This window comes from Dama dama, chromosome 24 (assembly GCF_033118175.1).
Source record: "Dama dama isolate Ldn47 chromosome 24, ASM3311817v1, whole genome shotgun sequence".
In the NCBI taxonomy this organism is placed as follows: domain Eukaryota; kingdom Metazoa; phylum Chordata; class Mammalia; order Artiodactyla; family Cervidae; genus Dama; species Dama dama.
The window spans coordinates 58,990,567-59,015,836 of record NC_083704.1 but is presented as its reverse complement, the minus strand read 5'-3'; the positions used below and the strand labels follow the sequence as shown (position 1 = coordinate 59,015,836).

Genomic DNA, 25,270 nt, shown 5'->3' with positions numbered 1-25,270 from the left:
CTGGGGCCTTAAGCAGGTTATGGCACTTCTTCAAGCCTCAGTGTGCACATCCAGGAAACGGGAATGAAAACATCGACTTCATAGGATTGTTGTGAAGCTTAAAGAATTTAATACAAGTTGGCAGTTGCTGCAAAAGCAGTCCGTCCTCTAAAGGGCCACCAGGAGACACATGAGGCTGCTCTGCATGCAAGCTCAGTCGCTTCAGTCGTGTCCGACTCCTGGTGACCCCACGGAGAGTAGCCCACCAGACTCCTCTGTCCACGCGATTCTCCAGGCAAGAACGTAGAGTGGGTTGCCATGCCCAGGGGATCTTCCCCACCCAGGGATCGAACCTGCATCTCTTGCATCTCCTGCACTGGAGGTGGATTCTTTATCTGCCAAGCAATTGGGGAAGCCCAAGGGCTACTTCAGGTGACCATAGAGACTGAGGGTCAGCATTTAATGACCAAGGAAAGCTGGCAATCCTACATGCATGGGCACAGTCGCCCACAACAGTACTGCCCTGTTTCTCAGGATTTCCGAAGGTGCCACTAGATACTCATGTGTGTAGTTTATAATAATTTTTTGGCCATGCCACACAGCATGTATTGGGATCTTAGTCCCTCGACTAGAGGTCAAACCTGCACCCCTCTGCATTGGAAACTTGGAGTCTTAACCACTGACCCGCCAGGGAAGTCCTGCTTATAATTATTAAGCCTAGAATCTAACTCTGTTTTATATATAACCTCAAAGCATATTTCACCTCATTTTAATAGAAACTGCATGTTCCAGAAATGCGATTTACCATATGAATGGAAAGTGGACTGTGCTGTCTTTAATTCGGTGCTTTACCAAATGTTATCCATCATTTCAGAAAATCATGTCGTTACTGGCAACGCCACTGGTGGAACCCAAGTGGCCAGTGCCGCCTCTTCCTATCAGTCCACGCTTGTGGTCGTGGCATTCACGGTGATTCTATCATAACGCAGTGCTCGGTTCTTATTTCAAGATGTGAACTGCAGAGGAAAAGAACCGACAACATTCTGTGGAACCTCGGCTCTCCCATCTCATAGTCGAATGCAATCACACCGGCGTGGTGCCCGCCCCTGTCGAGTCTGGCATGTTTGTACCTGAGCGTTTACATGTTGAAATACAAGCTGCTTTAGTATATGTTGCTTCCTTTCTGCTCGTCCTTTAAAATATAGTGGGGGTATTCTATAGATTTTCTTGAACTTACTGGGCTGGTAGATTATTGATGACCTGCTTTTCTAGGTGGTAAGGGGGCAGTATTACAAACCTCATCATCAACAAGAGTACTGGGTCTATCAACAGGGCTCATAAAGGCTGTGGTGCCAGGGTGGGCATGGAGTCAGCACCGGCTTCCTGGTGTCGATATGACAACCACCAGAGTGCTCGCTTCGGCAGCACATATACTAAAGTTGGAACGATAACCACCAGACTACTGCGCCAGTCAAACTGTGACACACCATGGTTGTGACTCAGGACCGTGGTCGTGTCTGGCTTCTGCATAGTGAGTTACCATCTGCTGCTATGTCCTCACCAGGTGGGCTGGGGGGTCTTGTTTATTGTCCATTGTGGGGAGAGTTGCTGTCGATCAGGAAGGAAGAGAGAGGCTGCCCAGCACAGACAGCAATGTAATGCCTATCAGGACCCCTCCACTCTCCAATACACCCCTGCCCAAGAACTCTCAAGGGCTTCTTCCCCAGGGGCTCAGCAGTAAAGACTCTGCCTGCAGTGCAGGAGATGTGGGAAACATGGGTTCGATTCCAGGGCTGGGAAGATCCCCTAGAGGAGGGAAATGGCTACCGACTCCAATATTCTTGCCTAGAGAATACTGGACAGAATCTCATGGACAGAGGAGCCTGGTGGGCTACACAGTCCATAGGGTTGCAAAGACTCGGACACGACTGAGTGACTGAGCGCACACAAGTATGCACAAGACTCTCAATGGCTCCCCACTGCCCACGGGACCTAGTCTAGCTCAACCCTGGAGCCTGGCCCAGCCCATCACCTCCCAGCCTCCATGGCCACCCCTGACTCCCCTTATCCTTACCCCTGGAAGGCACAGCCCTGCCCTCCACATGGCTGTCTTCCAACATGATGCTCACATCTCCTCCCAGGAGGCCTTTCCAGAATGCTGTGGTCCACAGCAACTTCCTTATTCAAACTCCATCCCAGCAATGACTGGGCCATCATCTATCCAGTGGTCCCCAACTTTTCTGGTACCAGGGACTGGTTTCATGGAAGACAGTTTTTCCATGGACCAGGGTGGGGATGGGGAATGGTTTCAGGATGATTCAAGCATATTACATTTATTGTGCACTTTACTTCTAATTTTGCCACTGATCCGACAGGAGGTACCATTCCATGGCCTAGAGGTTGGGGGCCCCGTGACCTATACTACAAAATCCTATTATTATCTTCAAGTGAATGAATCCAGTCTTACTGCCCCACTAGACTGAAACCTCTTTGAAGCTGGAGAATGGGTTTATAGAACTTGTAAGTCATAAAAGAAAAACAACTGCAATTCATGTGTTTACTGTGTGACAGGCAGGTAATTCACAGGCATCGCCTCACTCAAGGTCTAGAGCAACCCAATGAGATGTGTGCACCAAGGACCCTGCAGTGAAGGCCGAGGAAGCAGCTCCAAGGCAGAGAAAGGCACACGCCCGAGGTCACGCTGGAGGCAGGGCTGTGCCGCACACGCTCTCCGCTTGGCTCTGCTCTCCCCGACCCGCCTCCCCGTCTCCCACCAACAGTGCTGGGCAAGTGGCACGCACTCAGGCTGGCATCGGGTGGAGGCTCACTTACTGAAGGCCCTGCATTCACCGGTGGGGAGAACCCTGGCTGGGGAGCCACCTAGGCAGTGTGCGTGCTCCGTTGCTCAGGTGTGTCTGACTCTTTGCGACCCTTTGTAGACCTGGGTTCAAATCTTGTCTCCCATCGCTTCTTGGCCTTTTGGCTAAGATCAAGTGTAGTATCAAATTGTGTCTCTGTTAGCCACGTGACCTATCCGAGCACATCACTTAGCCCTCCAGGACTTCACTTTTAAAGTGGACTTGCTGATACTCCCCTGTCCGTCTGTGGGGGGTTAAATTAGACAATGAACAGAAGTGCTGAGCCCAATGTCAGGCACACGGTTGGTGCTCTGTAAAGTCAACGTCATTTCCTTAGCTGCGGGGAGGATCCACATTTAGAACCTGAGTCACGTGATTCTTCAGCTTCTGTGGCCCCCTGCCCATCTCCCTGCACCCCCGCCATCACCATCTGCAATCGCCCTCCAGCTGATCCTCGTCCGCAGAGAGGATCTCGCACCTCCAGCTGCACACGGACCGTGCACAATGCCATTCACCCTGCTTCATTTTCCACCCCTCTCCCCCAAGACAAGTTTTCCTTCTACTGTTTCCTGACCTGCAGGGGAGGTCAGGGGAGAGAGCTTGGCTGTGTGACTGCCAGGAAAGGCTTCAGAACTTTCACCTCAATCAAACAGGTCCTACCATGTGACGAGCAAACACACATTTTGCTGACTGAATTAACAAGTGATGGTTCCCAGTATCTACCATGTGGGTTACCCTGGACACAGAAAAATGCACAAGGGCCCTGGTCATGCAGGGCTTCCCAGGTGGCTCAGTGGTAACGAATCTGCCTGCCAGCACATGGGAACTGAGTTTAATCCCTGGGTTGGGAAGATCCCCTCAAGAAGGAAATGGCAAAACCCACTCCGGTATTCTTGCCTGGGAAATCCCACGTCCACGGGGTTGCAAAGAGTCAGACACGACTGAGCAACTAAACAGCTCATCGTGCGATGGATGCTCTGTCAACAGATACAAGGAGGAAGGAGGAGGGAAAGAAGGAAATAGGGAGGGGGAAATGATGTAAGCTAGCTTTTTGGCCTTTGTACCTGGGCCCTCTGACCTAGAATCTCCTTTCTCCTCTGCCTTTGGATAATTAATAACCATCTGCACCTCCCCAGCCAGCTTGGATCCCACTGCCTCCTGGGGCTGCATTCATCCCCAGCACCAGGACATTTTGTAACTGTCTGTTTACTTCTCTGCCTACACGCCCAGCCCCTAAACTTGTTTAGAGTTGATACCTGTGGTCCTGGGCACAAGCCATGGTACACAGGAATGTTTCACAAATGTTTGCCGGACGAGGTAAGAAACGTCTCTGGACCCACAAGCCCAGCAGTCACGAGACAATGAGAGGCAAACACAGGACAGCTGGAAGCTGCTGTGGGCGAGAGCCATCAGCGGAGGGAAGAGGAGGTTGAGAAGGATGGGGGTGGGGGGCCCAGAAGGCTTCCTGGAGGAGGAGGAGGAGAAAGCAGGGTGGTAGGGAAGGAAGAGCTTGTTGTTGTTCAGTTGCTCAGTCTTATGCAACTCTTTGTGACCCCATGGACTGCAAAACGCCAGGCTTCCCTGTCCTTCCCAGAGTCTGCTCAAACTCATTTCCATTGAGTCGGTGATGCCATCCTACCATCTCATCCTCTGTCCGCCCCTTCTCCTCCTGCCTTTAATATTTCCCAGCATCAGGGTCTTTTCCAGTGAGTTGCCTCTTCACATCAGGTGGCCAAAGTATTGGAGTGTCATCATTAGCATCAGTCCTTCCAATGAATATTCAGGACTGATTTCCTTTAGGATTGACTGGTTTGATCTCCTTGCAGTCCAAAGGACTCTCAGGAGTATTAATTGGAAAGCATCAATTCTTCAGTGCTCAGCCTTCCTTATGGTCCAGCTCTCACACCTGTACATGACTCGTGGAAAAGCCACAGCTTTGACTGTACGGACCCTGATCGGCAAAGTGATTTCTCTGCTTTTTAATATGCTGTCTAGGTTTGTCATAGCTTTCCTTCCAAGGAGCAAGCGTCTTTTAATTTCATGGCTGCAGTAACCATTGGCAGTGATTCTGGAGCCCAAGAAAATAAAATCTGTCACGCTTCCACTCTTTCCCAACCTATTTGCCATGAAGTGATGGGACTGAATGCCAAGATCTTAGTTTTCTGAAGGTGTCTTATAAAGTCCAAAATCAGTTGACTTTAAGTAAGAGAGATTGTTCTACATGATCTGGGTAGGCTGATGCAATCGACGGAAAGGCCTTAATAGCAGAACCGAGGTTTCTCTAATGAGGATGGGTCGCCTGTGGTCACTGCTATAAGTGACCACATAACGTGGTCACTGTTCGTCTGCGGTCACAGAGAGCTGCAGCCCGCCCTCTGCATGCTAGCCTTGCCCAGCCCAGCCTCACAACACACCAACTCTTCGTACAGAATCTCCTTCTGGTTCTGCTGCTCGGGCTGAAGGCTGACCGACAGAGGTGGCCACAGGGGTGCAGAGCAGGGGGACCGGCAGGCCCCCTGGAGGGAGACAAGAACACTGAAGTGACTGCTGCCGCTGCAACAGGCCAGTCTCAGCTTCACTGCCCAGCCTGCACTCTGCGCTGGCTCATGCCTTCCCTCTCTGCTCCCCCAGTGCCGCTTTGGGTCTTTGTCCATCACTTTTCCTCCCACACCTGTCAGAGCCAGCCCACCTGTCACCTGCCCGGAGCCTCCTGGACATGCTGACCCCACGTCCTGCACCTCCCAGGCAGGCTGTGGTTCAAAGGTAGGGACGCCGACACCATACCCCCCACCTGTCACCGCACCTGCTGCACTACCCTTGAAAGAAGGAGAAACTGAGGCTGAGAGAAATGGAGTGAACAGCCAGCGAGGTTGGTGGGGGCCTGCACTGACCCACGCTGCTGGCCCGTGGTGGGGCAGGACTCCTGACACCAAACGTCGGCTCGTTCCGTTCTCCATTGCCAGCTCTGTCTTTGGCTTCTTTGCCCGATTCTTGAAGGCAGGGTACACAGTGAGTAAGTCTTTTATTTTTATTTATTTATTTATTTTTGGCTATGCCAAGTGGCATGTGGGATCTTAGGTCCCCAAGCAGAGATCAAACCTGCATCCCCAGCACTAGAAGCAGAGTCTTAACCACTGGACCACCAGGGAAGTCCCAGCTAGCAATTTTTTTAAACTTCCCCTGCAGTGCTCAGCCTGGCACTAAGATTGAAGCGGCACACCACAAATACCTCTGCCCATTTCTGGTTGAATCTATGGCATCACGCCTGGTCTCACGTGGAGCTCAAAGCTGCCTGGACTCCTCGCCGACGCCACTCAGGAGGGCAGCTCATTTCCCAGCAACATGGGTGCACATGGATGGGCTCTGGTGGGGCCGGGCTCCCAGGGGTGCTCTGGAAGGGTTAATGGCACCCAGTCTCCTCGGGCCCCCCTCTGTGTACTGAGGGCTTTCTCAGGAGGCAGCCAGCCCTGTAGGACCCCTCCCACCAGCAACCACTCGGACTTTCGGGGGGCCTTTGTGCTTCAATAAAGACAGTATTACCCAGTCGCAAAGCTTCCCTCCTTTCCAACCCTCCTCGCTGCCAGGGTTCCCGCTAAAGGTGAAGCGCTGTCATTCAAGGCCAAAGAAAGGGCTGAATCAAGACGCTAAACTCTTTTGACTTCATGTGACAATCGACGGCTCTCCCTGGACCAGCGGTGTGAGAGCTCCCAACTCCGCACAAAGGACCCTCGGCAGTGGCTTCGGGTGTCCTCGGGCCCCAGGGCTGGAGGGCAGGAGATCTCCCCGCGGGGCTCTCTGCATGCATCTCATGAACGCTCTAGTTTCCTCTCTGAATGCAGACAGCAGCCGGGTGCTGGGAGAGCCCCACCACCAATGCCGTCCCCGCTTGCTTCGGGTTGCAACAAAGGCCACTTGAGGGCCCAGAGACAGTGCTGCCCAGTTCCTTTCCTGGGCCTGTTCTCTTCCCTTTCACACATCTTTCCCTTTCACTCCCCCTGCCCCCTTTGCTGCTGCTTTATGCCTCATTGAATCCATTAGCCACTTTACAGGGTGCTCCTGAAGAATAAATTTTCTGTGTGGGGCTCCTGATGGCTCCCCTGCTGGCAGCTCCCGCCTGCCTTGGTGGTAGTGGGGTGGAGGGAGTGGGGAAAGGCACACATTCGAGGAGGAGCTATTGATACCTGCCCCTCAGCCTGCATCTCCATCTGGTAGGTCAGGGGTAAGCTGGCTGGAGCAGGCACCCTCACCTGCCAAGGGGCCCCACCCTGCTCCTCCCCAATCCTGGAGTCATCTGTTCTCCCAGGATCTTAGCACAAGCAGCTTAAGCCCTGTGAGCCTCTGTCTTCTCATCTGCAAAATGGGGATAACAACCGCACCTTTCTCATCTGTGTGTATGTCGGTCACTCAGTTGTGTCTGACTCTTTGCGACTGCATGGACTGTAGCCCTCAAGGCTCCTCTGTCCATGGAATTCTCCAGTCAAGAATACTGGAGTGGGTTGCCACTTCCTTCTCCAGGGACCGAACCCAGGTCTCCCACATTGCAGGCAGATTCTTTACCATCTGAGTCACCAAGGAATGCTCAGTGGGTTAATGTAGCCAGGGCCTTACAACAAGGCCCTGATCAAAGTGCCACTTAAGCATCTTCTTTACCATTAGCATCATACAGAGGAGGCAGGCTGTTTAAGAGTCGTTGTATAGGGCTTCCCTGGTGGTCCAGTGGTCGAGTCCACCTTGAAACACAGGGGACAAGGGTTTGATCCCTGGTCTGGGAAGACCCCACAAGCTGTGGAGCAATTAAGCCCCTGTGCCACAACTACTGAGCCAATGCACCACGACTACTGAGGCCCGGACACCCTAGATCCCAGGCACTGCAACAAGAATTTTTCTTGTTGTTTAGTCGCTAAGTCATGTCTGACTCTTTGCAAGCCCATGGGCTGTAGCCCACCAAGCCTCTGTGTGCAGCACGAGGAGCCACTACAATGAGAAGTTGGCGTGACCCAATGAAAGAGTAGACTTGTTCACTGCAGCTAGAGAAAGCCCACACACAGCAACCAAGACCCAGCACAGCCAAAAATAAACAAACAAATGAAATTTTAAAAAAAAGAGTCTTTGTACAGATGTAAAAACAGAAACAGACTCACAGATACAGAAAACAAACTAGAGATTACTAATAGGAAGACAGATGGAGGGAACTAAGAGGTACAAACTACTAGGTATAAAACAAATAAGTTACAAGGATGTAAGTATAGCATAGGAAACGGAGCCAATGTTTCAAAATAACTTCATCTGGAGTTTCATCTATAAAATTACTGAACCACTGTGTTGTACACTTGAAACTAATATTGTAAGTCAACTACACTTTAATAAAAGGAAAAAAAAAAAGTCCTTGTACCACCTCCAACTCCTCTACTTGTTGGTGAATGAAGGAAGAAAAAGGAAAAAAAAAAAAATCAATTCAAGGCTATTTGCAGCTGTTTCTGTGTGAGTGTGTCTGTCTGTGTGTGTGTTTTCTTTTTTCCTGCCTTGGTGTCCTGGAGCTCTGAAAAGAATAAAAACAGTGGCCTAAAGCAGTGAAAAGGCAGGATTCTTCTTAAAATCCCAGCTAATCCTGCAGCTTCCTTTAAAGTGGCAGCAGGAGGAGGGGGGAGGGGGCCAGAATTGTTTTTGCTGCACCCTCCCCTCCCAACCACTGCTCCTGGAGACCAGGAAACGAGGGGGAAAAATCCATAAATCATCCTCCAGAGGAGGACAGAAGGAGGAACACTCAGGAAGACAGAGCAGAGAACAGGAGCCAGCCTGGGGGGGGGAGGGTGTGGGGGCAGCAGGAGGGGGCACCTGACTATCTGGTGGGCAGGGAGGGCTGCCTGCAGAGGGCAAAGCATCCAGGCAAGAGCTGGGCCAGTCACCCCATTCAAAAGCCAAAAAAGAGGGCTGCCCTGGTGGTCCAGTGGTTAAGAATCCACCTTGCGATGCGGGGGCCGCCAGTTCGATCCCTGGTCCAGGAAGATCCCACATGCTGGGGGACAACTAAGCCCATAAGGCACAACCACCGAGTCCGCGTGCAGCAACTACTGAAGCCCATGTGCTCTAGAGCCTGGGCTCCACTGCGAGAGAAGCCACCACAGTGAGGAGCCTGCGCCCTGCAACTGGAGTGTAGCTCACGCTCCCTGCAGCGAAAGAAAGCCCACGAGCAGCAACGAAGACCCAGCGCAGCCATAAACAGATAAATTTTTTTAAAAAGGTCAAAAAAGAGAAAGGCCTAAAACTCCGGTGCACCATCAGGTTCTGCAGAACGAGGATGCCACACCGGAAGGTGTCTCTGATTGGACCACCTCTCTTCATGCACTGCACCTCCACCCTGGTCACCCACTAACTGGGTTCCCTAACCTCTCCATTCCGTGCCCCGCCCCCCCGCCACCCATTCACAATGAGTAGCCAGAGCCAGTTTTTAAGGATGAAAGTCAGATCATGTCACCCTTGCTTAAGATCTTCCTGTGGTTTTCTACTGCCCGTAGAATAAAATCCCCGACTGCTCAGCACAGCTGCAAGGTCTGAGCCCTGCCCCATCACATGCCACCATCCACTCCATCTGGCCCCAGTTTTGTGTCACCTCTCCAATTCACCAGGTCCTACCCCCACTTGAGAATTTCATCTGTGCTGCTCACCTGAATACTCCCTTCCCATCTTTCCCATCACAGATGGGGGTCTCACTCAGTAATGCTTTCCTTTACCTTCCTCACCCTAAGGAGATCTCCTGCCTTCATTCTTCCCCCTCGAGCCCCCATTCTCTACTCACAATATTCCTATAACTGCTCATTCTTCATCTGACAATCAGCTTCACAGTCTGACTCATTCACCCGTAAAAAGAGCCCCCCAGTCTCGTACCTGGCACACAGTAGGTGAGCAATAACGCACTTAGTGGATTAATAAAATGATCAGTGAGTAATACTCACTGCAAGTGAGCATTTGAATACAAAAACTCAGCACATTTGGGAGCTGGCAATGCTGGGGTGAGATTTTTAAGGATCCTTCAGAAAAGCTCTTCATCCCAAATCATCACTGTAGCTTTTCAATATCTCAAATAGTCCATGCTTTGGGTGACAACAATTTTGATGTTAGTTTCCTTTTGCGTGGCAAACAGTTTTCATGAATTAGTTTAACAGATTAGAGATCCAAGAACTTTTTCTGTGAAGGGCCGGATAGTGCATATTTTAGCCTTTGTGGGTCCACATACTCTGTTGCAATTACTCAGCTCTGCCATTGTACCAGCACAAAAGAAGTTGACGGCAACGCAGAAAGATGGGTGTGGCTGTGCTCCAACAAAACCTTATTTACAAAAGTAGGTCATGGGTCAGATTCCGTGAAAGACCAATGCTGACTGATCCGTGGGTCAGGCTAAGGCCTAGCAAAGCCACAAGAGAAGAACACATAGTAAAGACGAGTCTTTTCAGTTTTCAAAAAGCATTGCAGAGCAGGTACTAGGATCACCCTATTCTAACGTTTCCATGATGCAGTATGACAACACAGAATAAAGACAAGAACACCTGGAATTTATGTTAAATTATTGTTTGGTAGAGCACAAAGGATTTCGGTTGTGTCATTTTGCATGTGGGCAATGGGCTTCCCTGATAGCTCAGTTGGTAAAGAATCCTCCTGCAATGCGGGAGACCTGGGTTCGATACCTGGGTTGGGAAGATCCCCTGGAGAAGGGAAAGGCTACCCATTCCAATATTCTGGCCTGGAGAATTCCATGGACTGTACAGTCCAGAGGGTTGCAAAGAGTCGGACAAGACTGACTTTCACTTTCAATATGTTTGTGCAAATGGGAAATTCTAAGAGCAATTTTCTCTCTGGAAGACCTGGGGAGCTACTGTTAAATGTCTAGGTGGGTGGGTGAGTGGATGGATGGACAATAAAAATGGAGAATACAGGTTGTTTTCTAGGGTGATTATAAGGTAGACTTGGTTAATGATTAGATGAGATGTTACAGGAGAAGTTGTCCAAATGAGTTAGCGGTTTCAGGCCTATGAGACCACAGAGAGGACCTGGTGGCAGGGATGGGCAAGATGAATCTGGTTGACAAAAAACGAGTAAAAAGCAAAGACTTTTCAACAAATGGACATTCATATGCAGAAATGAATCAAGACACATACCTTACACCCCTTACAAAAATTTACTCAAAATGAGTCATAGATCTAAATGCAAAATCACAACTATAACAAAGTCATCTAGGGAAAACCTAGACTTTGCATATGGCAAAGACTTTTAGATAAAATATAACACCAAAAGCACAATCTGGGAAGGAGGTAGTTGACAGGCTGGACTCCATTAAATTAAAAATTTCTGTGCTGCAAAAGACAATTTCAAAAGTATGTGAAAGCAAGCCACAGACAAGGAGAAAATATTTGCAAAAGACACATCTGATAAACTACTGTTATCCAAAACACACAAAGAGCTCTTAAAGCTCGACAATAAGAAAACAAACAACCAATTACAAAAGGGGTCAAAAACTTCAACGGACACCTCACCAAAGAGATACACAGATAGTAAATAAGCATATGGAAAGATGCTCCACATTACCTGTGATAGGGAAATGCAAGTTACTATAATCAGGAGATACCACTACATATCTATTGTTGTTGTTTAGTTGCTGAGTCGTGTCCGACTCTTTGCGACCCCATGGACTGTAGCCCTCCAAGCTCCTCTGTCCATGGGATTTCCCAGGCAAGAATACTGGAGTGGGTTGCCTTTTCCTTTTCCAGGCAATCTTCCTGAACCAGGGATCAAAGCCAAGTGTCCTCCTTTGCAGGTGGATTCTTTACCACTGAGCCACCAGGGAGGCCCCACATACCAATCAGGATGTAGGACAGCTCAAATCCAAAACACTGATGATACCAAACGCTGGCAAGAATGCAGAGCAACAGCGACTCTCTTACACTGAAGGTGGGAACGTAAGATGGCACAGCTGCTGTGGAAGATAGTTCAGTGGTTTCATATAAAGCTAAACATACTCTTACCATAAGAACCAGCAGTCAAGCTCCTTGGTATTTACCCAAAGAGTTGAAAACTTAATGCCTATACAAATGCTTATACACAAATGTTCATAGCAGCTTTATTCCTAGTTGTCAAACTTGGAAGTACCCAAGACGTCCATCCACAGGTGAATTTGGTATACATCCAGCCAACGGAATATTATTAGTCAGTGATAAAAAGACATGAGCTATCAAGACATAAAAAGACATGGAGGAAACTTAAATGCACCTCACTAAGTGAAGGAAGTAGCTTAAAAAAGCTACGAACAATATCATTCCAATGACACGGCATTCTGGAAAAGTCAGAAGTATGCAGACAGCAAAAAGATTCTGTTTTGATGGTTGCAAGGGCTGGGGAAAGTGGGGGGAGATGAACAGGAAGTGCACAGATTCTTAGGGTGGTAGAACTACTTTATATGAGACTTTAATATTGGATCCATGTCATTATACATTATGAAAGTGAAAGTGTTAGTCACTCAGTCGTGTATAACTCTTTGCAATCCCATGGACTGTATCCTGCTAGGTTCCTCTGTCCATGGAATTCTCCAGACAAGAATACTGGAGTTGGTTACCATTCCCTTCTCCAGGGGATCTTCCCCACCCAGGGATCAAACTAGGGTCTCCTGCACTGGAGGCAGATTCTTTACTGTCTGACCCAAGAGGGATTCAGGCATTAAACATTATGTGTGTGCTTAGCTGCTCAGTCGTGTGCGATATTTCATGACCCCCATGGACTGTAGCCCGCCAGGATCACACATCTGCCCAAATTCACAGAATGTACAACACCAAAAGTGAGCCCTAATATAAATTATAGACTTTGGGAGAATATGATATGTCTACGTAGGCTCATCAGTTTTAACCAATGTACCACTCTGGTGGGGGTTGTTGATAATGGGGGAGGTAACACAGTGTGGGGGCAGGGAGTAGATGAGAAATCCCTGTACTTTCTGCTTCACTGTGCTGTGAACCTAAAACTTCTCTAAACGAAGAAAATCTCCAAAAGCAAAACAAAAAACCAAGAACACAGGAGAATCACAAAGATGTCTCCGTGTCTTAGCCACTTGATTTCAATTATCCTGACTGAAAATGTTTATCATCCAGAAGATGACAACTTATTAACAGCTTGGAAGTTTCTTCCTAAAGAAACCAAGTGTTTCAGAATCCTATATTTACTCAGGATTTAATATACAATTGAGAAATGTTCTTATTTATTTCGTTAATCCAGACTTCTGGGAATTTTCAATACCGTCCAGAGAGAGGGGATGAATAACTGTGTGGAACTAAAACCAGGGCAAGAAAATAAATGGCTTTACTAAGCCCTTGCCACATGCTCAGAAATCAGACCTACACGTTGTCTTTGAAGCTGGACATGAGCTCCCAGCTGGAGGTATCAGAACAGATGAGGACCAGGCTTAGGGAAAGCAGAGAGACCCAGAACTGAATTCCAGCTCATCTCCTTCCAAGCGGGGTGGCCTCAGGCAAATTTGACGACCTCTCTGGGCCTCCACCTCCTTACTTGTACAGTAGGGTTTGGACTTAAACCCTCCCAGCTCAGACAAGCTGTATTCTCACATTCCAGAGCTGGGTCTCTGCCATTAGAATCCCCTTGTTCACAGGACCTGATTCTCTAGTTCTACTGCTTAACGTGAGCACTACTACACAGAATCATAATTGCTCATCTGTCGGTGTCCCCCGCACCCAGTGTGGACTGCACACTCTGAGGGGGCAAGACTGTCCACCGTCCTCCCAGGTGCATCCTGGCACCTCACAGCGAGCCCCCGCACAGGCGGGACTCACCCTTTCCACAAAGTCTACTAAGCAGCAGTCATGTACCACTTGCTCTGCACTGAAGCTGGAACCCAGAGACCATCTCTCCAGCCAGAGCAGCCTCTTCTGAGTGTGCAGGTTGCTCACTCAGACCCTGGGAGACCTTGAATGTGGGTCTGTGACATTAGAAGGATGGAAAGCGCTGAGGAAGGCATGGGAGGAAATGGAGCTGAAGGTCACGTGCAGCGATTCTCCTTTGTGGGGTGGGGGACACCGATGCCGACACAGCCTCAGGGCCCACATACCGCCCCAGAGACCAACAGAGAGCACTGTCATCCCCACCTGTGGCCCTGCCACAGCCTCATCTGGGATCTACTTATTTGTGAAGTGAAAAGACAAAGTGTTAGTCTATCAGCTGTGTCTGACTCTTTGTGAGTTCTCATGGGGTTCTCCAGGGAAGAATACTGGAGAGGGTTGCCATGCCCTCTGCCAGAGGATCTTCCCGACCCAGAGGTTGAACCTGGGTCTCCTACATTGCAGGTGGATTCTTTGCCATCTGAGCCACTAGGGAAGCCCTGATCCCAAATCCATACTTACAGAAGCACCTGCCAAGAGGCTGAGCCTACAGCGTGTGCATCCACTCCTGAGCAAGGGTTGTGCTCTCAACTGAGTTAAAGTCAGGGTTACAGTTTTTGCCTTGGAGACGGGATGGAGCCAGGAACTTTTCCTCAACTTGATGAAATTTCAGAAATTTCTCCTGAGTCCCAGGTATGGATAGCAGGCTGGAACTTGGGATGAAGAGGAAATGTCAGCTCCTGGACAATAGCAGGAAGATGGGAGTCCCTCCCGCTTCCTTGAACTGACCCCTGAGGGTGACTCTGGCCAGAGTCCTGCAGGCAGGTGGCAGGGGTGACCTCTGCCCACTCAGGAAGACTCAGATGAGCTGTGTTTATTTTTAACTGTTTTTATATAAAATCTGAAAAGCCTTTGGACGCTGGGCTCACATCCAAGGTAAGGTGAATAATAAACAGTAAAAAAATAAATAAAAGCATCAGGCCCTAGAGCCTACATGCTGATCTGGGGTCTCCTAGTCTCCTCGAACTGTCAGATGTGACCTCCAGAACCTTGTCATTTATAAGCAGCCAGGGAAGTCCCTCATGCTGGGAAGGAAAGATTAAGGGCAGAAGGAGAAGTGGGTGACAGAGGATGAGATGGTTGGATGGCATCACATACTCGATGGACATGAGTTTGAGCAAGCTCTGGGAGATGGTGATGGACAAGGAAGCCTGGCGTGCTGCAGTCCATGGGGTCACAAAGAGTCGGACACGACTGAGCGACTGAACAACAAGGGAGCTGGGCCACCAGAGCATGTCCCCACCTGACATTTACTCACCATGTGACTGTGAACAAGTCCCTTCTACTCTCTGAACCTCAGTTTCCTCATCCATAAAATATGGCTGTGGATGGACCAGATAGTCTCCAAGGAGCCTTGCAGGTCCTGAAAACCACTGCTCATCCTGGACACTCACCCTGGTCTTGGACATGGAACATGGAGAAGAGCCCATGAAACCCAGTCTTAAGGAAAGGACTTAGTTGCTCTTGTGACTTCAGCATTTCCCTTAATAGGACCCTTTAGCTGCATCCAACAATCACGGAGCACCTCCTACGTGCTCTTAACAGCCTCTTCATAAGCCACCTGTAAGGAAACTGTCACTGTCCTCAAGTCACACAACAGGATTGATGGTGCACTCACCCAGAGGCCTGGGCTATGCAGTCACCAAGGCGTAGGGTTCATTCCAGCCCTCCGCCTCCCCACCTGAGTGTTCTTGAGTGTCTTTGTGGGGTCATGTAACCCCACAAAGCCTCAGCTTCCTCACCTGTACAATGGAGATAATGCCGGCCCCTGTGTCTCATGCAGTTATTTCAAGGTCTGAATGGAATGGGCTTGTGAAGCACTCAGGAACCATCATCCTGCCTCCCCCCAAACCTCTTCTGAAATCTCTCAGCATGGAGCCTGCTGGTCCTTCCTTGATACTGGGTCCCTGCCTTAGGACCCTTTGACACACAGGCTTGATGGGCCCGCCAGTGGCAAGCGGTCCTGCCTTGGGACTGCACTTCCTCCTGCCATGGCCCACGCCCAGGCCCAAGAGCCTAAGGCCACACATTCACGTGGACAGCCCGCACACGTGCACCCACCAAAACCTCATCTGCACTGTCCTCCCCACAGCCTTGAACACCCGCCCCCCAGCCAGGCCCCACCGGCCCCGCGTGAACACCCGGAAAGCTGGTCATCGTAGTAGAAGCAACCAGAGCACCAAGCATGACGGCGCTCCTCCCTGTTTCAGACGGTTCACAGAGCGCTGCCACACAGACCATCTGCGGAGGGCAGAGGCCGTGTTTCATTCGTCTTAGAGGCCCACTGAATAACGCCAGGTATCCAGCAGATACGCAGAAACCACTTCTTGGATGAATAAGTTTGACAACAAGATTTTTAAAAATCACCATCTGCTTCTCACACTTACGATCAGTTCTCCATTCTGCTAAGTGTTAAAACATGCAGCTGTGCATTTCAGTCTTGCAACCACCCCGTGAGACGAGCTCACTTATCAATCCCTATTTGACCAAAGAGGGAACAGGCTCAGAGAAAGCAAGTGATTCACCCCAGGTCTCAGTCAGCGAGAGACAGACCTGGGATGTGGACCCTGGTTCTCGATCCTGGTTCTCACCCCCTGCATCTGCCTCCTCTTTTTTAGCCAAAAAAGGCAGTGGCTGGGGGCGGGTGGAGGGGAGTGATGCATGGGAGCAGGATGTATATAGTCTGAAAAGTAGATTGATAGTGCAATGATTTTTATATTTTGGAAAAACAGAAAAAAAATTCTATTGTCTTTAAGATACAAACCAGAGAAAGCAAAGATTGGCAAAATCATCTCATCTGAAGGGACACGAGAGTCTCTGTCCTACTTCCTGGTCCCTGAGGCACATTCATGATTACTTTCTAGTACATCCTCAGCCTCCTTACAGCTCATAACATGAGGCTTGCTGACGTCTCTTCTGTGTTGTTCTAAGTCCCCTCACTCAGGTCTGCCCCCCTCCCACATTTTAGCAGTTGGTTCTTCATCCCACCTACCACCCTGGGAGCCAAGGGGACCATCTTTTGCAAAAGGTCCCAGAGTCATTAAGTTCTTACTTCCTCAGAGGTTTTGTCTCCATGCATGGCCTCTACCAATAACTTAAGAGTAAAGCTTACAAGTAACTGCCTACCAGAAGCCGGCAGTCAGGGACTATGACACAGTCAGGGTGACACAGGCATTTTTAAAAAGCCCTATTTTCCTCTTTCCCACAAATGAGGAAGCTAATAGTGGCTCAAACGGTAAAGAATCTGTCTGCAGTATGGGAGACCTGGGTTCGATCCCTGGGTCAGGAAGATCCTCTGGAGAAGGGAATGACTACCCACTCCAGTATTCTGGCCTGGAGAATTCCATGGACAGAAGAGCCTGGTGGGCTATAATCTATGGGATCACACGGAGTCAGACACGACTGAGCAACTGACGCTATTCACGGCATTGACCCTCAGCCACAGGACTGTGGACTGTGGCCAACCGAGTCCCCGTAGAAGCAGGTGGCTGCTGCTCAGCTCAGCCCAACACTGTCAGGCAGGTACACAAGCCCAGAGGTGCCCTGTCTCTCAACTTTCCAAGGGATAGCAGAATCCTATTGGTTTTTTCACATATTTCAAATGAAATTACCTGTTCTCCATATGTTGGTAACTAATTCTTCTCCCCTTCTTTTTTTTTTTTTTTTTAATAAAATACACGAGTGGGCTGGACTTGGCCATGAGCTGCACATGTGGCCCTTGTGGCACAGACGGCTGCAGCCATCAGATATCCCTCTGCTCCCCTCGCGTCTAAGCCTCCCTGGCAGCTGCTGAGGCCGTGTCTCAGGCTCTGGCCAGCGGCTTGGGAGTGGAAGAGCCGCTGTGACTCAGGCCAGGGCAGCTCAGAGCTTGCTGTCTGCTCCCATCTTTCTTCTCCTATGGTCCCTGGTGGCTCAGCCGTAAAGAAACCACCCGCAATGCAGGAGATGCTGCTTTGATCCCTGGGTCAGGAAGATCCCCTGGAGAAGGGAATAGTAACCTACTCCAGTATTCTTGCCTGGGAAATCCCAGAGACAGAGGAACCTGGTGGGCTACACCCATGGAGTCACAAAGAATCAGACACAACTGATCGAATAAACAACAAACGAACAACAGTGAGGCACTGGAGGCCACACGGTACAGACAGCACAGAAGGATGGAGGCGGCTGGCCTTCCCCTCACGGACCGCAGGCGGGTGAGATCTCCAGGCCCATCAGTGGAGACAGACAGTGCCACCTGCCCGAGCACACGCCTGGAGCCCAGGTCGTTATCACAAAATACTCCATGGTCGTAGTTTAGCACTCCCTGGTTTCTAAAGCACTTCAACTCTCCTTCCCGTATAGGACTCTCAACCCAGGAAGAAAATAGGATGAGGCTTTGCTATTTCACAGGTGAGCAAGCCAAGGCACAGGAGGTGGAAGTGGACAACCCTGAGGCGTGTGGCACACAGCTGGTGGACGGGGGATTTCAACTCTGGACTCCAGAGTGCCGCACAGTACTCCTCCTAGCTCCCAGTTCAGGAGCTGGCCTTTGTAACGTGATGCCCCTGGTGCTCTCCGGGTCACCTGTGAGCTTGGACGAGGACCACTCGCCCCCTCCCCTCCTGCAGTGAGCTGAAGATCCATCTCTTACCTTTCCCGTGGACTTGGTCCCCTTCCAGATGCAGAAGTAACAGATGGTCCAGGCTGCCAGCAGACACAAGGCCAGCTCCCAGCGAAGGTCCCCAATGTGCTCGATCCCATCCGAGATGGCCAGGACCCGGCGCCTACAGAATGGAGGGCCCAGAGTCATGGGGGCTGGAGATGGCCCACACGGACCCCACCGTGGGCAGGGGCTAGTGCTGCAGAGGGGCAGGGGCAGGTCACTCAGCCATGCGCCCCCCATTCACCAAGCATCTTCTCTGAGTCATACCAGGGCCAGGTGTGGGGGTCTCAGAAAGGAACGAGACCCAGCCCCCAGCTGTCCTGGATTCACCCTGTGGGGCGAATGGGACCGGATGGGGGTTCAGAGATGGCGTATGGAACAGCACAGGAAGAGCTATGTGGAGGACGTCCAGGGGAAGCACTGAACCTACTTCAGGGGTCCCGGGAGATGGCAGGACCATCCATAAACACTCCAGGTCCCTCCCTGAGGGGTGAGGGGTGATGACACGTTCCTGCTGAGCTCAGCTCTGGCCAGAGGACTTGCTGTGGCCAATGGCACACACGGCCCTTCAGATGGCGGCATTCAGAGCCAGGCGGTGTGGTCTGCCCTGTTCCTTCACATGAGTGTTGCTGTCCTAACAGAAGCATGTGTCCAGGTGGCCCTCTAGAAGCTCTGGTTCATGAGAGGATACACGAGCCCTCCGGCCACCCTAGGTCAGAACTGCTCTATGAGCAAGAAGGAAACTCTGCTGAAAGACAAATGCTGGATGATGTTACTTGTACGAGGAATCTAAAAATGCAGCCAACTAGTACATAAAACCAAAGAGCAGCAGACTCACAGATACAGAGAACAAACTAGTGGTTACCAGTGGGGAGAAGGAAAGGTGGGAAGGGACAATATAGGGTAGGAGCTTCTTTAAAAAAAATTATTACGGGGTTATTACGGGACTTCCTTGGTGGCTCAGATGGTAAAGAGTCTTCCTGCAATGCAGGAGACACAGGTTCAATCCCTGGGTTGAGAAGATCCCTTGCAGAAGGGCATGGCTACCCACTGCAGGATTCTTGCCTGGGAAACTCCATGGACAGAGGAGCCTGGTGGGATACACAGTCCCTGGAATTGCAAAAGAGTCAGATACGACTGAGCGACTAACACACACGGGAATATATAAAGTCATGTGTGTGAAGCTTTTCAAAGTTGTAAAGCACTGTAGAATTTAAATAATCATTCATTCACACACACACACACAAACAGAACTCGATTTCTTCAAGCTACTAAGATCTTTGTTACTGCAGCACAACCCAGACTATCCTGACTGCCATGGGGCTCAGAGAAAGCTTTGTGGAAGAAGTGATATTTGAGCTAGAGTTTGAAGGTTGACGGAGTTTAGCCAGAAGACGGAGTGGGCAGAGATAGTTTCAGGTCCAGGGACAAGCACGAGCAATGGCCAGAAAATAGAGCATGGGGTACTTGGGGAACATGGGGGCCCAGAGACCAGAAGGGAAAAGCAGGGCAGATACACAGAGGAAGTATCACTGGGAGTCCTGAACAGCGGGCCAAGGGGCAGGGGTGTCCAGGGGGCCCAGGCCACAGCATGCATCCAGCCACAGCCTCGCTCGGGACTCATCCGCCCTTCAGAGCTGACACAGGCCTGTCTCTCACAGCACATCCTGGGGCTTGTGTTTCTCTAGAGTTAGAGTCGCCATGCTCCATATTGTGCAGGACCGTGGCAGGAACACAAGCCCCCTCCACACTCGCTCCATGAACCCCATTCCGGCTGCCAAGTCATCCCACTGGACCATGCCAGTCACCTGGGCGCTCTGGGAACGTCCTCTGAGAAAAGCAGCTCCCATCCCACCAAGCATGAAAGCCTCCCTCAGTGTCTATCTCCCTGGGAATCCACTTGGGGCCTGATTCTGCATTAATTACTCAATGACAACAATTAGCGCTGGTCTGCAGGCTCCCTCCGGCCCCAAACCCTGCCGGAGAATCAGGCAGGCCCCCAGACAAAACTGGGCTGCGTGCAGTCAGGGATTTACTATCAAGGAAGCCAGCTCTCGCTAGACTGATAGCCAGAAAGGAGAACATCTACTTAAATACACATTTAGTGAGCACATACTAGGTGCCAGGCACTACATTTATACTGAGGATAAAGAATTATGGATGGTGCAGCTCTTGCCCTGTACTAGGAGGAGCTGGGCAAAAAGAAGTGCAAGTTGAGAAAGAAAGGAGACAGCTGCTTCGTTATAAGGATTCTTTATTTGTTTCTCATGTCTTAGCAGTCTTTGGCTTTAATTCATTTTAAAGTGAGGGGCTGTATTAAATGTAACTTTTAGGAATATCTATTCTTACAACACCCTGGAGAAGGAAATGGCAACCCACTCCAGTATTCTTGCCTGGGAAATCCCATGGACAGAGAAGCCTGGCAGGCTATGGTCCACGGGGTCACAAAAAGTCGGATATAACTGAGCAACTGAGCACATTCTTATAACCAAGCAGCAAGACCCAGAGTATGGTCCTTGTGGGATGCCTGCCGAAAACATAAAAATCCCTGGGTCCCATCCTGGACCCATCAAGTCTGAATCCTTATGGAATGGTTCTGAGGAAGCTTGCGTTTTGCTACATTTTCCCAAGGATTGCTTGTGAAGGGCAAGGCTTGGCCATCACTACAGAAGTAGAATTTCCTGGTAATGAAGGAATGACTTAGAAACAACAAGGGGTTTTTTTTGAGAGAGAGAGAGAGAACAAAAGGGAGGGGGGCTTCTCTAATACCTTAGACAGTAAAGAATCTGCCTGCAATGTGGGAAGATCCCCTGGAGAAGGGAATGGCAACCCATTCCAGTATTCTTGCCTGGAGAATTCCATGGACAGAGGAGAATAACGGGCTACAGTCCAAGAGGTCGCGAAGAGTCGGACACGACTGAGTGACTTTCACTACCACTATTACTACTTGAAGAGGGAGTTGGGGTTCTCTGAGAAGTTACTGAAGGGATGCACTGTCTCCCCAGAACAGAGCAATACCCTGCTGTGCCCGCTCACCCCCAAAATTCTGCAGGAACTTGAGGGGGCTCACCGACTTCCTTGTCTCCAGACCAAGAGCCTCGTAGCCAAGGATGCATACTACCACCTGACATACTGCAGGAGATCTCCCCATCCCCAGGCCCTGAAAGCTTCCGGAACATCCATCAGCCAGCGAATGGGAAAGGACAACTTGGAGCAGAAGAGAAAGTGGCCGAGGCAGAGGGAGATGCCTGGGGTACCGAGGACTCAGATCTAGCAGGGTTGCATGCACACACGCACATGCCCTCTGACTGATGTCGTGGTTTTTCTGAACAGAGTGTCTGAAAACTGGAAACAGCGCGGGGACCCAGGGACAAAGAAGGGGTTAGACCTGCCAGGAGCGAGCTGGCGCAGGCCCCCTCTGCCACATTTTGGAGCTTGCACACTTTCGAGTCATGCAGCCGGCTTCAGCGCCCTCTCGCTTAATTGAACAATCTAGTTCCCAGAATGGGAAGCACATTACTAAAAGCTACACGGGATGAATGGCTCTTTTGTTCCACCAGACACTATTTGAAAACATCCTCAAACTATTTTCTTTAGGTTTTACCGGCGCTGACTCTAACTAGCAATGGGCCCGAGTGTCTACAGAAAGGAGGCTCGGGGGGTCAGGTTCTCGGCCTGCAGGGCTCTGGGGTTGTTTTCAAACCCACAAGGGCAGCCTTTGAGAGCCTGGGGGCTGGGACACTCAACTCCGGAGACTTGGAGAAGGCACAGCTCTTCCTGGGGAAACTAAAAAAAAAAAACTTTCTTAATGACCCTCCCCCATGAAGCACTGGGACAGAAGAACGGTCTGAATAAAGAAGAGTCTGCTGCCAACACCCTGGCCAAAAAGGACCCGGGAACAGACCTCCCGACACCGTTCGGGGGACAAGAGATGCTGAAGACTGCCTGGGGTCCTTCAGAAGCATTCATTGACCTGGGTTATAATGTGCACCTACTACGAGCCAGGCAGGAAAGCAGGTTCTTCACATGGCTTTTTTTTTCAGGTCATTAAGACTATGTCTGGAGATTTCCACCCAGCACTTGGAGGTGTAATGTCTCTGCTTCTTCAGCCTTCAGCACATACAGAAACGCCCGGGCTTGAAACCAAGCTCTGTTCCTGACCAGCTGTGTGACCTTGGGGAAGGGACATCACCCCTTTCCATAGGCTTTCTTTTTGTTGCATTTTTTCTTAGTGTTTTTTTTTTTTTAACATGTATTTACTTTTAATTGGAGGATAACTGCTTTATAATATTGTTTGGCTTCTACCATACACCAACATGAATCAGCCATAGGTAAACATATGTCCCCTCCCTCCTGAAGCTCCCACCCACCTCCCACCCTTCTAGGTGGGATTTGAGCTTCTGGCATCATATAGCAGATTTCCACCGGTTATCTAATTTTACACACAGTACTGTCTATGTTTCAATGCTATTCACTCAATTTGTCCCACCCTCTCCTTCTCCCCACCGCCATGTCCACAAGTCTGTTCTCTAGGTCTGTGTCTCCATTGGTCTTCAAGCAGGAACTCATCTTACCCTCCTAACCATCCTTGAGGAAGGTACAGTTGTTATTATCATTGCAAAGATGGGGACACTGACATGCCAGGTGGTCAGGGAACTTGCCCAAAGTCACTGAGAGCAAGTGACAGGGTCGGGATCTGAACCCAGGGACCCTGGCTCCAGAGCCCAGACATTCACCCACGGGGCCTGCTCCTCAGACTCCCCCATGACACGAAAATCACCCCTTACTGTCTTTACAGATCAAAGGCACGTACCCCAGAGCTACTTCATGTGTCTTCGTGTGCTGGGTAAAAGCAGTTCCCGGCATGCATCCTTCATGCATTTCTCAATTTATTCAAATGACACTTATTAAGGCGTCTTCAGTGTATCGGGTACTGCGCTACACTTGGGCTCACGGTCCACTGGGGAGGACAGGCCAGTGAACAGAGCCGAGTGCGGAGACGGTGAGGACAGGGAAGAGCAGGGGACCCTCACTGCAAGTCTGGCCAGTATCAGGATGTGGGGGTGGGGTGGGGAGGTCCCGGAGAGCAGCAGGACAGTTAACAAAGAAGAGGGAGGCACTTGGGGGCAGAAAGGCCACCAAAGGCAAAAGCCGGGAGGCTGGAACCAGGGCTCTGGGAGGCCAGAGAAGGGCTCAGCGTGCAGCAGGAAGCAGGGTGAGAAGCAAGGGCGAGGACAAGGCTGGAGTGATGAGCAGGTGAGCCTTGCTGAGGGGCGGGTGCCTCCTCCTGAGGGTGATGGAAGCCTAGGAGAATCTTACAAAGGGGCAAGACTCCATCAGGGGCATGTTTTGGAAAGCTCTCTTTGGTTGCAGTGGGAAGACTGGATGGTAGGCATGGAATGGAGCAAAGTGCCCGGTGTGGAAACTTTTGCGTTAACTAGGACAATAAGGAGGGAGGGGCTGGACTAAGGTAGGGAAATGACCCTGGAGGGGAAGAGGGGGGCTGAGGAGCAACAGGGACATCAGGTGGCTCCCTGGGGGTGGGAGGCAGCAGGGAAGTGGGCGGTCCAGGCTGACACCAGGCGTGTACCTGAATGGATACACAGGGGTGGCGGGGGGAGTCGTTAGCTGAGCAGGAGTGAACTGTTAAGTAGGATGGAGGAGGAGGTGGAGAGTCAGTCAGTCTTTTAGATAAGGCGATTTTGAGATGCCTGTGGAACCCCCAGGTGGCTGCAAGGGCCAGAGGCAGCTGGGTCTCTGGCTGCAAAAGCTCACAACAGAGATGCAGACAGGAGATTGGACCTGAGCCCTTGGCCATCAAGCGTCCAGGGAGAGCATGAGGTCGAGTAGGCAGAGGCGGAGAAATGAGCGAGAGGGGGCATCTCATCTCATCTCAGAGCCCCATCATTTACAGGCAGAGAGGACGACAGAGGAGCCCTTCACGGGACGGAGGAGGGCTGGGCATCCCTGGAGAAGGCGGCTTCTGCAGGCAGAGGGAAAGAGCTTTCCAGCAGCCTGGTGAGAGGGACAGCGTTGTGGGGTTCAGAATCGGGGAGGTGGGGGAAGCAAGGCAAGCCGCTCAGCCCTGGTGGGGCAGACTTCAGACAGCGGTGCAGGTGGGGAGGTGAGACCTGCTGAGACGGCTCTTTGGGGAAGCTGCTCCGATGGGGTCGGAGGCTGGTAGTTCTCAGCCACAGGGTACCAGAGCTGTCTTACGTTTGTTTTATTTTCAGGTTGGCACAACTGGGAGACTTAATGGGAAAGAGTCAGGAGGGAGGGAAAAGTTTCAAATACAGGATGGAATGGGGGACGAGGGAGGAGGGAGGGGGTAGAAGTCTCTGAGATGGGCAACAGGGGCAAAGTCCACAGGTGGAGATGTCATTTCTGAGGGAAGAGGAGGGAAAGAGTTGGGGAATCCAACAGGTGAGTTTAAAAGCAAACCATCGTTGTTAAGAGATTCTCGGAGGAAGGAACAAGAAGGAGCTGGTGGCAGAGGTGACTGGCGGGTGCCACGCGAGGGTCCTCACATCTCACACATTCAGTTCTCATGGCAACATAACCACTCTGGAAGACACTCTTATACCCATTCTACAGGTGCAACTGGGGTCCAGAATGGCCCAGCAACTGACCCAGATTGGGACCTGAAACAGGGTTCTTCTGATGATGCCCACAGCCTCTGCAGAAGCTGGCCCCAGAGAGGGGAGGCCTGCTCAAGGCTTCTCCACTGTCCTCCACGGTCTCAAGGAAGTGTCTAGATCAGATCCTGTAACACCCTCATTGCCCTCTCCATGTCCCCTGCCCGCCCCTTACACACGGAGGGGCTGAGTCTGGATGGGACCCCACGCCCGGCACCTCCC

The 25,270-nt window shown here is 50.7% G+C and overlaps 1 protein-coding gene and 1 pseudogene across 1 annotated transcript in view; one reads left to right on the top strand and one right to left on the bottom strand.

Moving 5' to 3' along the window:
• SLC6A11 (solute carrier family 6 member 11) overlaps window positions 1-25,270 on the bottom strand; it is a 124,260-nt gene that overhangs the window by 78,445 nt on the left and 20,545 nt on the right. The window contains exon 5 of the mRNA XM_061127589.1: window positions 18,402-18,534. Coding sequence (XP_060983572.1) covers window positions 18,402-18,534 — 133 coding nt within the window. The remainder of the gene's footprint in view (window positions 1-18,401; window positions 18,535-25,270) is intronic.
• LOC133046344 (U2 spliceosomal RNA) lies at window positions 2,943-3,014 on the top strand (annotated as a pseudogene).